At 48.0% G+C, this 13,957-nt stretch overlaps 1 protein-coding gene across 1 annotated transcript; it reads right to left on the bottom strand.

The window, feature by feature from the left end:
* Positions 1 to 3,937: 3,937 nt before the first annotated feature.
* Pgpep1l (pyroglutamyl-peptidase I like) lies at positions 3,938 to 9,613 on the bottom strand. Its single transcript, XM_032895114.1, has 4 exons — positions 9,527 to 9,613; positions 6,502 to 6,618; positions 4,619 to 4,845; positions 3,938 to 4,121 (listed from the first exon to the last, which is right to left on the bottom strand). Exons 1-4 carry the CDS (start codon positions 9,611 to 9,613, stop codon positions 3,938 to 3,940), a joined length of 615 nt encoding a protein of 204 aa, XP_032751005.1.
* Between the last annotated feature and the right edge of the window lie 4,344 nt (positions 9,614 to 13,957).

Raw genomic sequence — 13,957 nt, 5'->3', positions numbered from 1 at the left:
GAACCATCCCCACTTCCTTGGGGAGCCGAGCCCTCCCATGGTGCGTTCACACGTGTCACTCGGAAATGCTCAGCCACCGCATCCCTGACAGCTGACTTTCTCCGAATGCAAATTGCTGTTGAGCTTGGAGAAGCTCCTGTCTCCCCATTAAATCAGCTCGAGGAAAATTAGACTACGTGAAGCACAGGTTTCCGTGCTGCTTTACAGGCGGACCTGTCTCCCGGCCTTCCTGGGACAAAAGGCCAAGGTGGGTTTGGTATGTGTGAGCCTGCGGGTGGGGCTGGGTTGCCAGAAACTTGAGTGTGTACATTTTCATGCCCTTGGTAATGCTTCACAGTTGGGGTGCCTCAGAGGGTGCTGAAGGGAACCAGTGTGCCCTGACCGAAAGGCAATGAATAGTTAGGTTGCCCACGGGTACTCTGAAATGTCGATCTCTCCATCTTCGTCCTGGGAAGTTGGTGGGCAGTTATGGTTGGAAAATGAAGCAAGCCGGACATTCTAGACTCTTGGTAGCGTGGACTGCCTTCTCACCGAACCCTGACAGCGGGGAAACTGATAAAATCAGGACACCGGATGAAGAACTGAACGGTAAGACGTAGGTGGCAGAAGCAAATCAAGACCCAGTGAGTATCTTGAGTAACCAAACCCAGCAGGTATTTGGATGTATAATCAAAAGGTCATTTTGAAAGTGCACACCTTCCAATCTGGTTCTATCCCAGAGGTTTTGCTCACCAAATGCCCAAGGAGCTTCACTAGGTGACTATGAAGGTTTTATTTCTGTCCTGTCCCAGACTGGAGCTATGCCTCCCAGCTTGCACTGAAGGCCTTAAAAAAAACCTGCCTGGCTGAGGCAGCCACTTGTAAGGATGAAGGTGCTAGACCTTTAAAGGTTAGACTCCCCTCTCCTCTGAGTCCGAGTCACTTTTCTTTATTTTTAACCCTTTTGAAATAACGGTTTCTCTGTGTAGCCCTAGCTGCCCTGGAACCCACTCTATAGACCAGGCTGTCCTAGATCTCAAGAGATTGACCTGCCTCTCTAGTGAGCTTTGTCATTAAAAGCATGTGCCACCATGGCCCGGCTAAGCCACCTCTTAAGAGGATTCTATAATTTCTCTCTCTCTTTTTAACATTTGTTTGCTAGCTAGATTTACAATATGCTGCTCCCACCCCCCCCCCAAAAAAAAAAAAAACAAGACAAAACAAAGCAAAAAAAAAACCGCCACAAGCTGAGGGAGCCCACACACAGTTTTTTTGTTTGTTTGTTTGTTTGTTTTTTTGGGAGGGTGGTATGTTGTTGGTAACACATTCTCGGGATATTTAAAACCAACCTGAAAAGGTAGGACTTTTTATTAGTCTGGTTTATAGATAAACACACAGTCATGCTTCAAACCTCCCAGCCATTAAATAAATGGCCACGTAAACCACTGTCTTATACTGTGGCTACCAAGCGCACAAAACCAGCCATTATCAGCCATAACTGAATAGCATGCATCATGTGTTGCCAGGGATGCCAGGCCATACAGAAGACAGTGTAAATGGGTGCCTGGGGTCTTGCCTTGGGAGGCACAGAAAGAAGGGAAGAGCTGCTCATCAATGGGCCTCCCACCGAGGTAGCTTTCAAAGAAACAATGTTTCTTAATGTGTCTGGTCAGGTGCCACGTGCTGTGAAGTAGCACTGGAGCTCACTCCTAGGACAAAGAGACTTAAGGTTTGGGGCAGGAGCTCTTTGCTCAGAGAAGGGTCTGCATGGGACCAGCCAAGGCCTATACCTTCCCAATCCACCTTGGGCTTTGATCCGCCCTAGTGTGGCTTGGCTCTGTCATGTATAAAATGTTCCAGGTTTATTGGCAGGTAGAGGGAGTCTTGTAAAGTCGGGATTTTGGGGGTTTTGTTTGTTTGCAGACACAGGCAGATTTCTGTGAGTTCCAAGACAGCTAGGGCTACCCAGAAACCCTGTCTCAAAACAAAACAGGGAGATGGAGAGAGGACTGAGAGCTTAAGAGGTCCTAAGTTCGATCCCCAGCAACCAAGCACATGGTGGCTCATAACCATCTGTAACGGAATCTGGTGCCCTCTTCCTGCGGGCAGGCATACATGCAGGGAGAACATAACATGCAGTGTATACATAGTAAATAAGTCTTAAAAAACAAACAAACAACAAAGCAAGCCAGCTGAGAGCTATTCGGTTCTTTGGTTTTGGCATTGAGTTTTGGTGGCTCTTAGTAGTGCTGGCTATTGAACCCAGGGACATTCATAGTCTCTCTCCCTTCTCCCCTCCCCTCTCTCCTTCTTCTTCCTACTCTCTCCCCATCTGCTCCTCTCCCTGGCTATCCTGGAACACATATAGACTAGGCCTCCTACAACCCATTGTCGTTGAACTATACCCCCGACTCAGTCTCCCTACGTGACTATTAGGCTACAAATGTCTTTCTTACAGTAAGCCACTGGGTTTTTTGTTTGTCTTTTCTGATATAAGTAGGCAACGGTAGTTTTGAACACACCGACACAACATGTCAAGAAATTGTCCAGTGCTTACCAGCTCCCATTACCTTTCCTGAGAGGAAACTATGTTGCTGATGGACTCACAATAAAAATGAGTACCCAAAAGACACTGGCGGAGTAGACACACAGATCTTCGCGGTGCACACACGAGTGTGGCACGAGATCTGGTCCAGTGTCCGAAAATGAAAACAAAGTGAACCAGGGGTGTAGTGGTTTAAACAAGCAGGGCTGGGCCCCCATCGGCTCACAGGTCCTCAGTTGGTAGAAACTGCTTGGGAAGGATTAAGGAAAGAAGTGTGTCCTTGCTAGAGAAGGTACATCACCAAGGGTGGGCTTGGAGTTTTCAAAAGCATTACCATCATTCCTAATGTGACAGGGCACCCTGACAAAAGCAACTTAAGGAGGAAAGGGCTTGTCCTGATGTACAATTCAGGGAGGCAGAAGGCACACCACACGCAGGGAAGGCAGAGGTGCAGCAGGAGAGGGTCGGCTGGTGATGCGGCATCTGCAGTCAGGAATGGAGAGTGAAAGGGAAGTGGGGGAGAAGCTCGCTGACAGTAACTCGCTTCTCAGGCAAGGCTCCACCATCTAAAGATTCCACAGCCCTCCAAATCAGGAACAAACCGGGGACCAAGCGATTCAAACACAGCGGGGACAGGGGGTGGCATTTCATATGTCACCGCAGCAAGTGGTTGCAGAGAAAGGGCTAGAGACGGACTGTGCACATGACCACCTAGCAGAGTGTGAATAATAAGTACCACTGAACTGCTCACTTAAGAATCGTTAAGATGACGAGTGAGGGGCTGGAGAGATGGCTCAGCGGTTAAGAGCACTGACTGCTCTTCCAGAGGTCCCGAGTTCAAATCCCAGCAACCACATGGTGGCTCACAACAATCTGTAATGGGATCTGATGCCTTCTTCTGGTGCGTCTGAAGACAGCTACAGTGTACTTATATATAATAAATAAATCTTTTTTAAAAAAATGATGAGAGAGGGGTGGGACTAGAGACTGGGTAGACCCAAAGCCATTCACAAGACCTAAATGACAAGCTTGGGGATCAGAATCTGGGCTCCCTGAGCCAGGGCTAAGCCTGCCTTTTCTGGACCCTCTGAAGCAGCTCTGTCATCACACCAATCCAGGAAGGACCACGCAGCCTTGGAAGGGAGACCAGTGTCTTGCATATTATTGTCAAGAAAGTCATAGCGTCCCCTAGTTAATCCCCTTATGAAGCATCTGCCTTTGGGTCTTTTCTTCTTACTTTAGACACTAAAATAAGTCTCTGATTCTGTGTGTCCACCTGATGCCACCACCCCTAGCTTTGTAACCGTTTCACCAACCACTTATTTAGAGCCTCTCACAGTACAACTGCCTCTCCACCCACACTTGAAACATCATCTAATGAAGGCATCTCCCCCCACACACACACTGTGTCCCTTAAGCTGCAGTTCTTTGAGTCTGGACTTCCCCACTTTCTTCCAGCATTTCTCGGATGATGACTTGCAAGGCTTTGCCCAGAAGGCTGACTGAGAGCCAGGGTGACAGAGGAGGGACGTGGATGAGCGCTGCATGCCCATTCCCAAGGTGCAGAGACAGGTAGTAGGTGTAATCACAGATGTACCTGCAACCACACGAAACTCCCCATTACTCCCAGATCTTGTCACTGTCAGACACAGTAAGTCCAGTTTTCATAAAACCTGAGTTTGTGGGTGTCCATGCCCACATGCCCACAACCACTTGAGTTTCGTTCTTCTGATAGAGAAAGGACATGGCCTAAGAATACGCCAGACAGACATTGGTTCTTGGGCTCATAGTCTAGTGACCAGCAAGTGGTCAGGACAGTATGGAGCCAGCCTTTCAAATACCTTCAGCACAGTGGCTCCCTTACTGCCATCTTCCCTCGGGTATGTCCTTATCCCTGGAGGAGGGGAGAAGGTGCTTGGTGGGGAGGGGCTGTCAGCGTTTGGAGAAGAGGGTAAATTAATTTGTAGTGCCTGTGACAAATAAGGGGAATTTTGGAGTTGCCCAGCCACATGGACAGCGTCTCGAGGAGAGAGAAGGGACTCTGAAGGGCAATCCCTCTCTCACACCTGCTGGCCACACGGACACCTGAAGTACCTGCCCGCATCTCGGGAAAAGGCCACTTCGACATCCTCAACAGCCACACGCCGGCAGACCTCCTTCATGTTGATAACCGACAGCATCACTTCCGGGCCCCCTGGGAGGCACACTCCATCCTCAGGCTGGAAGCCTCTTACATCGCAGTCCCGATAGCCTCGGTTCTTACCACACTGTTCCAGAAAGATGGCCTTGGTGGAGGTGTCCATGCCCACATGCACAGCAAGCTGTATGAACAAACATATCAGAAATCCCAGACACCAGATCACTAGATGTGCAGAAAGGCCCAGGGATGGTGATGGTAGAGCCCTGCTCCCAGATACAAAACCTATCAAGCTCCAAGTCCTCTAGGAGATCCCAGCATCCCTGCCTAGGCCCCCAGTTAATGGTGCTGACACAAAAAGAGCATATCTTTGGGTTGAATTAGGCATGCTACAGCAACTTTTAAGGACTTTTCTATTTCAAATGGCTCGTATGAAGCTGTGTGCTCTCTTTCCCCATGGGTGTGTAGGGGCAAGCAGGTATCTAAGATGACCCTGGGAGACACTGGCTTTTAGCGGAATCATTTATCTTTTTAATGAAACTTCCATAAAGGAAGCTAGCAACCGTCTGATTGAATTTTACTGGACTCTGTTTTTCCTCTTTTGAAAACAGTTGCAGAGGATTTTGTCGTAGTGTTTGGTCAGTGTCTCACCACACTGTGCTGTGTCTGATTTCCTTCATCCTTTGGATGAAGATATCTCATACACACACACACACACACACACACACACACACACACAACACACACAGACACACCACACACACACACAGAGACACACACACACACACACACACAGACACACACACACACACACACACACACACAGACACACACACACACCACACACACACACACACACACACACACACACCACACACACACACACCACACACACACACCACACACACACACACACACACACACACACACCACACACAGACACACACACACACACACACACACACACACACACACAGACACACACACACACACATACACCACACGCACACACACACACACACACACACACATACACACACACACACACACACACACACACACACACACACACACACACACACACACACACTTTTTTTTTTTCGAGACAGGGTTTCTCTAACAGCCCTGGCTGTCCCGGAACTCTGTAGAGCAGACTGGCTTTGAACTCATAGAGATCCACCTGCCTCTGCCTCCCAAGTGTTGGGATAAAGGTATGCGCCACCACACTCAGCACTGTCCCCCTGCTTCCTCAGTGCTTATATTCAGTTACTATCTAGGCAGAGGACTTTTTTGTTTTGTTGAAATGGGGTTTTGAACTCAGGATGTAAACCAGGCTGACCTTAAACTCACAGAGATCTGCCTGCCTCTCCCTCCTGAGTGCCAAGATTAAAGGTGTGCACCACACCAGGCCCCTGGCAGGATGCTTTGAGGGTGGGCAGACCCTGAGTGGACCACCATCAGACCTTCTTGGGCCCAAAGCTCTTTACCTTAAACCCCTCAGAACAGCCAGAATTAGCCATACACAGGGCTTAAATTCAGGACCTCTCTTTTAGGTGTGAGCTATCCTTGAGTCCTGGCTTGAATACAAGATTCCCATTTTGTACACACACACACCCACACACCCCGCCCCCAGTCATCTTTTAAGATCTACCTCATGTGTCAGCATAAACTTATACACAGACCCAGAATCTTATGACAGAAGCTTGTAGTTCACATTCTTGATCGGGCCCCAGGGGAAAGGTGCACTCCAGCCTTCAAACCTAGATCAAGGTCCAGAAAGTTTTAGGCCCTGGGCCCATCATCAGTTTCTCAGACCACAGCCTCTCCAGGCATCACTTACTTGTGGTTGAAATTCTTCCCAGATTGCGGTGAGCCTCTGTTTTACCTCCCTGTAATCCACAGGCAGCTGCAGAGTTTGAAGTTCTATGTCCACCCCTAAGCCCAGCTTGGAGAGTTCCTGCAAAACACGCAGTGGGGTGGGGGGTGGGGGCGTTGCCTCAGTTGCCTGGGCACTCGGACTGTATGCCCAGGTCTTTTCTTAGCCCCAACCCACCCTTCCCGGTATGGAGGGACTCAAAGTGACCACGAACCAGGAAACAGCCACAGCCTCACTGAGCTGTACTCCCTGAAATGGGGGCACCTAGGGAGACACATCTGAACAAACCATGTTTGCAGCACTGAGGTCTGTCGACAGATGAAAATGAGCCAAAGCGAGAGGCTGGGAACACACGTGGCAGCAGCGGTGGCTAGGGTAGCAGAAGGAAGCACAAGAGCCTGAGGCCTTTGGGAAATTGGTATGACGTGCCATTCTCAACAGCTGACAGGTGTCTTGCAGGCCACAAGGCACATAAATCATCTAGCCTTGCACCCTGCTGCTAATCCAAACACCAACTGTGCAGTGTAATCTGATGAGTCCCTAGTCATCCCTACCGAAGGTAAAACAGGGACACTCCACCCCAGGAAGGATGGGGATTGAAACTTGAGAAGACTCCAGAGGCTGGGTGGAGTGCTTAGTCAGGTGTGGACTTCTCCGGGACAATAGGAAGCCATGGAAGGATTGTAGCCAGGAAACAAAGAGTTTAGAGCAATCTCTTAAGCAAACGGAGGAGGTGCAGTGGGGCAGGGCTATCCTGGGGTCAGTTTGAAGTATCCAAAGGGAGCTGGTCCCTCAGCTCTGTGTGCCTGGAATTGGCAGAGAGGTCACAGTGCAGATAAGATTTTAGAAGCAAAAGCCATGGATTTTTTTTTTGTTTTTGTTTTTTTGTTTTTTTGTTTTTTGTTTTAAAGAGAGAACAGGAGAGGGAGGGCAGAGGAAAAGAAGGAAGGAAGGAATGAGGAAGAGGAAGAGGGGAGGGAAAAGCAGGAGAAGGGGAGGGGAAGGGAGGGGAGGGGCAGGAGGTAATGGAAGGCTAGGTGAGGCAGAGAAGGATGTAGGCATTCTCCTTCCAGGCAGAGTAGAAATAGCAAATGGGTTGGAAGAAAGAAAACCAGGAGCCTGAGATCTTAGAAGTGTGTGCATGCCGTTGGTCCCAGTTCAGCCAGGAATGTGAGGGCCATCTTGTGCTTCCATTGCTGCCTGAGCTGTACCTGACTTCCTTCCCTGGCATTTCCTGGCACCCGACCCGTATGTATGCCTTCTGGGTAAGATGATTTGCCCTCGGATCCAAGGCAGGAGAGCCCAGGTACTTCTCAGGGCTCTGGGGAGGTGGTCCTCAGAGGCAGGTGGGTGACCTCTCTCTGTGCTGATCTTCCTGGAGGATGAGGTGCTTCTAGACAAAGGTTGGAACCTCCCAAGCCTCGGCTTCCCTACCTTGTGCAATGCAGACGTAAGTGCCCATGGGAGTCAGGCAAGGCCGTGCAGCTGGAGGGCCACTTGGAGGAGATGTCCTTTGGATCTTGAAGGGTTAGTTTGGAAGTATACAAAGGTCTCCTCCCTGCCTCCTTTCTCTCTCCTTCCCGCTTTCTCTTCCTTCTTTTCTTCCTTCCTTTCTTTTTTTTGCATAATTCTTGTCTCTCCTTCCCCTCCCCTCTTCTCCTCCCCCATCTATTCATCTTTCCCCCAACTTATCACGTGGTCACCGTTCATGAGTCTAAAATAGTTCAGTGATCATTTTCTCTGCTTGACTCCACAAGCAAGAGTAACAATGCGGGTAGGGAGAGAGAGTGTTCCCTTGCCCTGAGGGGGAAAGAAGAGGTGGGGCGGGGGAGGGGGGGATCAGGTATACAGAGATCCTGGCCTGGGTTCCAACACCATCCAGGCTGGAGGCTTGTGAAGAGAGCAGTGAAAGCCATACCTGGGAGAGCTCACCAGGCCTATGGAGAAGTATTACAGAGTCAAGAATAAGGCTAGGCTGAGTGTTGGAGCAAATTGCCTGGCCTAGCATGAACCAAGTCTTGGGTTCCATCTCCAACGCTGAAGAAAGGAAAGGACTGGTAGAGGGAGGAGGCAGGACAGAGGGTGGCCACCAGTGGAGGATGATGTAGCCATTAAGACAAAACGATGGGGTTGGGGATTTAGCTCAGTGGTAGAGCGCTTGCCTAGCAAACGCAAGGCCCTGGGTTCGGTCCCCAGCTCCAAAAAAAAAAAGAAAAAAAAAAAAAAAAAAAAAAAAGACAAAACGACAAAAACCAAGTCCACAGACATTACAAAGACCACTGAAAACCCAACTCCTCTGCGAAGGGAAGCACAGCAACAGGCCCAGTCCCGAGCTCAGAACCGCTTTACTTGGTAAGATGATTCCAGGAATATAATGTACCATCTTTCTGAGTTAATGAAGAGGCCAGTCGTCATCCTAGGCTGCCCCTGAAGGACCCCTGGCACTGCACTAACCACCTCCTCCCTGCAGCCTTGGGAACGGTAGATGCCAGCCCCATCCTACACAGGGGACAACCAAAGTCCACAGGGACACAATTAAATGGAAGACATTTCAGGAAGCAGTGTCAAAAGAGGGATCTCTTGAGAAATCCTGAGGTGCTGGTTAAAGGCGACTCTGCCTGAGCACTGTCAAGTTCTGTCCTCCACAGAGGGGGCTTGCCCCAGCCCCCCCACTATCCTTTATGTGATTCTTTCAAACTGATGTGCCAGTCTAGGCTGAATGACAGGGATCCTCTATCCTGTCACCATCTCCAAATATTCTTGATCATGTGTCCCATTAATAAAAACATTTGACAGGGCATGCTACCCCATTAGCTGGTGTCTGGATGACACAGGGCACGATGCTCACTTCAATATCTCTTCCCTAGTGCTCCGTGGTTAGGATACATGGCACTCGCTCAGGACTCATGCACTGGAGTGGGCTTTGTTGGACAGACGTAAATCTTTAAGGGCCTCTTTCCTTCCTTAACTGCTTTCCCTAATTCTTTACTCTTGTTTGGACCAACATGTCAGCTCCTTTTTGTTTCTGTAGCAGATAAGGGCCTTCGGGAAGGTCGCAGGAATTGTCACTCCTCATTTCCGTGTGGTTCACACTAATTCATTTTATCTACTATGTGTGATGTTGTTACAGATCATTTTTATGAGATTTCTTGATCATAATGTGAGGATTAGTTTAATTAAGGTGGAATAGCCTGACCCAGGAACCCATTAACAGGTTGAAATGCTTTATAATGCACTGAGAGTGAGTAGATGAAGACAGGCTTTTAAAGCACTGTTGCATCCCTTCCCGAGAAGGATCTCTAGATCCTGGGCCTGTCTGAGGACCTGTATAGACACCAAGGAAGGCAGAAGGCCATGCTCTGGCCATTCACCAAGGTGAAGCTCATATTTTTGGTATTTCTGAAGATGTGGAAAACTTGGTAGTTCCTAAACTACCTCTGACTGGTCATATGACCCAGTACCCCACTTCTGAGTATATACCCCAAACTGCAAGTTTGTAGCTCTGTTCACAGTGGTGTAGAAGACGCCAACCAAGTGTCCACAGAAGATGAGCAGGTAAGAAACACAGGCACGATAGGGAATTAGACCGCCTTTGAGAAGATCCTGTCTCAGCTGGGTGGTGGTGCATGCCTTAAATCACTAGAGCAAGTTTCAGGACAGCCAGAGCTACACAGAGAAACCTCGTCTCAAATACACACACACACACACACACACACACACACACACACACACACACACACATAAACAGAAATGCACACACACAAAAACAGAGAAACAAAAGACCCTGTCTCCTTCCTTCTCCTTTCTGCCCCCTCTATTTTTTTTAAAGATTTATTTGTTTATCATATATGATTACACTGTAGCTGTCTTCAGACACACCAGAAGAGGGCATCAGATCTCATTACAGGTGGTTGTGAGCCACCATGTGGTTGCTGGGAGTTGAACTCAGGACCCCTGGAAGAGCAGTCAGTGCTCTTAACCATTGGGTCATCTCTCCAGCCCTGCCCCCTCTATTTTTAATTTAAAACATTTGAAGTATTTATTGATTTTGTCTGTATGCATGTGGATACCTACACACCCTGGCTCACAGTGTGGAGGTCCCACGGCCACGCAGGAACTGGTTTTCTCCTTCCACCATGTGGGTTCTGTGGACCCAACACGTGTTGGCAGCTTTGGTCCCAAACACTTTTACCCACGAAGATGGCCCTCTATTTTGTTTTTAAAGGCAGGGTCTCATGTATCTCAGGCTGGCCTCAAATTCCCTGTGTAGCTGGAGTGGGATGACCATGTACTACAGCCCTCCTGCTTCCACCTCACAGTGAGCTGCAGGGAGATGCACCACACCCAGCCTTGTCTCCCTTCCTTCCTTCCTTCCTTCCTTCCTTCCTTCCTTCCTTCCTTCCTTCCTTCCTTCCTTTCTTTTCCTTTCTTTCAAATTACGAAATGAAGAGATAGGCTCTCACTGTATAATTTGGCCTGAACTAAAGGTCTAAATAAGAAGTTCTTAACCTTGTGGGTTGAGACCCCTTTGGCAGTCCTCTATCTCCAAAGATATTTATATTATGATTCATAAGATTAGCAAAATTACAGCTATGAAGTAAGAACAAAAACAATCTTATGGTTGGGGGTCACCACAACATAAGAAAGGTTGAGAACCATTGGTCTAGGTTTTAGGAATGTACCAGTACGCTCAACGGCATGGATGAATCTTGAATCTTGAAAACAGTATCCTAAGCAAAGCAAGCCAGTCACAAAACTCAATATAGTTCCACTTTCACGAAATAACTAACAGCCAATATCAGAGAGACAGGAAGTAGAATGGTAGGCATCAGAAGCCAAATGGAAGGGGAGGTGGGGACCATGGTTAAATCAGCAGAGTCAGAAGTTCTAGACATATGCTGCTCAACAATATGAGTACAAAAGAATACTAGTCACCAGGTCCTGGGGAGGCAGGAGTGGGATGGAGAAGTACCAGAAACAAGATAGTGTTGAAAGTCAAATAACGATGTGAATGGATTCGCTGAACTTAATGATATATATATATTTAACACCATTTAAAAAACTATGGCCTTGGGGCTGGAGAGATGGCTCAGAGGTTAAGAGCACTGACTGCTCTTTCAAAGATCCTGAGTTCAATTCCCAGCAACCACATGGTGGCTCACAACCATCTGTAATGGAATCCGACGCCCTCTTCTGGTGTGTTTGAGGACAGCTACAGTGTACTTACATACATAAAATAAATAAAACTTAAAAAAAAAAAAAAAACAAAAAAAAACTATGGCCTTTACCAACACCTTCCCACAAAATGTGTTGTTGCTGTTGTTGTTGTTTTGCTGTTGGGATGTTTTTACCTCACTAGTAGAGGTCTGGTCTGGAGAGAGACTATCCTGACAGCACAAGGTTTAACTCAGCAGAGATTCCCATCTTTTACACAGGCCAGTAGTGGAGCTGGGATTTTGAACTAAGCCCATCCACTTCTGTATCTGAAAGCCTGCTACAGGTCTCTCAAGTCATCGGGACAGGTGACAACCAAGAGGAAACAGTCACGTGTGCGCTCACATCTGTGCATATGTCTGTAATGCATGTGGAGGCCAGAGGACAGCCTCGGATGTCTTCAAACATACTCTTTTTTCTTTTTTTTTTCTTCTTTAAGACAGGGTCTCTCACTGGCCCGGAGCTCACCTGGGGTAAGCGGGGCCAGCTTGTCAGTAAGCACCAGGGAAGTCCGTCTCCTCCTCCCCATTCATTGCTGGGATCACAGGCACCCACTACCATGCCCAGCTCTTCCCACTTCGGTTCTGGAGTCTTAAAAATGAGAAAAGAGAGGGAGGTTCCAGCAAAAACACACAAAACAAAAATTTGTGGGTTGTGATTGGCTCATTGGTTGGCTGGTTGGTTGGTTTAAAGACAGGTCTTTCTGTGTAACCTGAACTCTATAAACCAGGCTGGCCTCGAACTCAGAGATCCACTTGTCTCTGCCTCCTGAATACTGGGATTAAAGGAGAGCACCACCACCACCACCCAGAGACAAGATAAACATTTTAATGGACAGAAGACTGGTAAGGACTGTTCCTTAGTCCCCCACACACATACCCTGAGTTAGGGTCCTTTAAGGTCCCATCTAGGGCATCGCAAACACATTAATTGTTACATCTCTTACAGCCTTTCTTGTTTTTAATGACTTTGACAGTTCTGTGGAACACTGGCTGGCCACTGTGTAGCTCGTGCCTCACCTGGAATCAGTCTCCCGCTCCTCTCATAGCAGACTGGGGCCCCAGGGTTGGAGGAGGAAGACTAGAGGCACAGAGTGCCCTTCTGGTGATGATATTTCAAGGGCACAGACTATCAACAAGATTTGTCACTATAGCTGTTGACTTTGATCACCTGGCTGGGAAGTCTCTAAGCCATCTTCAATATAAAATGCTCTTTCCTGCACTTCACAGCCTGGATTCCATGCCAGGAAGTCCTGGTGCAGTCAGCATCTCAAGAGGAGGATTAAGTTCTCCACAGGGCCGGAAGTATCTGCATAATTTATGCACCTGCGGAAGCAACTTAAAGCTCCCTCTCCCACTCGCTAATTTGCATAGAAAATCTATATAATTTTCTTTAGAGTAGTATAGGCTCCTGGATATTCTTTCCTTTTATACTTTAGGCTAGGGTTTGATTTTTGCATTCTTTTCTACCTGCCTCCTATGTGGGGCCTAACTACTAAGGCCCCTCTGTTCTGGGAATACTTCAGAATACTAATAAATCTGTGATTTATTAGCTGTACTAAAAGGTGGACTTAAGGCGGGCGCATTTTAAGTAACCGCCCTTCCTCTGTACATCGATGTACATATTCTTCAGTGGAATTTAACTGAAAACTTAGGCGGACGTTGGTCACCTGACTCGGGCAGTGTGTCCAGTCTCTTCACCGTCAAGTTCCATTCTTGTTTATTTCTGGGAATTTCCACGTACTGCTCTTTGGATCGTGGTTGACCTCTGTTCACTGGAACCACAGATGAGAAGGGACTATTGCAGAAGGCTATACGTGTCCTCCTGCCCCTCACCCTCAGCACATGTGGTATTTCATTGACTTGATGAACTGCTAAAGAAATGCTTTGGTCTCCTGACAGTGGGTGACAGTCACAGTCAAGTTCATCCTACTCTTCGTGCATATGGGGCAGTTCTTATATATTTCAGCTGCTATGAACAATAATGCTTGGCACTAGGTCTCTGGGGTTGAGCTATGGAGAGCCCCCATGTGCTCTTAAGTGGGCCCAGCATGGGAAGCTCTCTGCTCGAGCTGTCTTAACTGAATATAAGAGCAGAGTGCATAGCAGCTGAATAAGAGTGACCCCGGAAATAAGCCCCCAAAATGTCTGGTCTGAACTCAGATTCCAAAGACAGTTCTAGAAAGCTACCTGAGCCTCACCTCTAC

Source organism: Rattus rattus, chromosome 2 (genome assembly GCF_011064425.1).
Source record: "Rattus rattus isolate New Zealand chromosome 2, Rrattus_CSIRO_v1, whole genome shotgun sequence".
NCBI lineage: Eukaryota > Metazoa > Chordata > Mammalia > Rodentia > Muridae > Rattus > Rattus rattus.
This window is presented reverse-complemented; position numbering and strand designations above follow the sequence as displayed.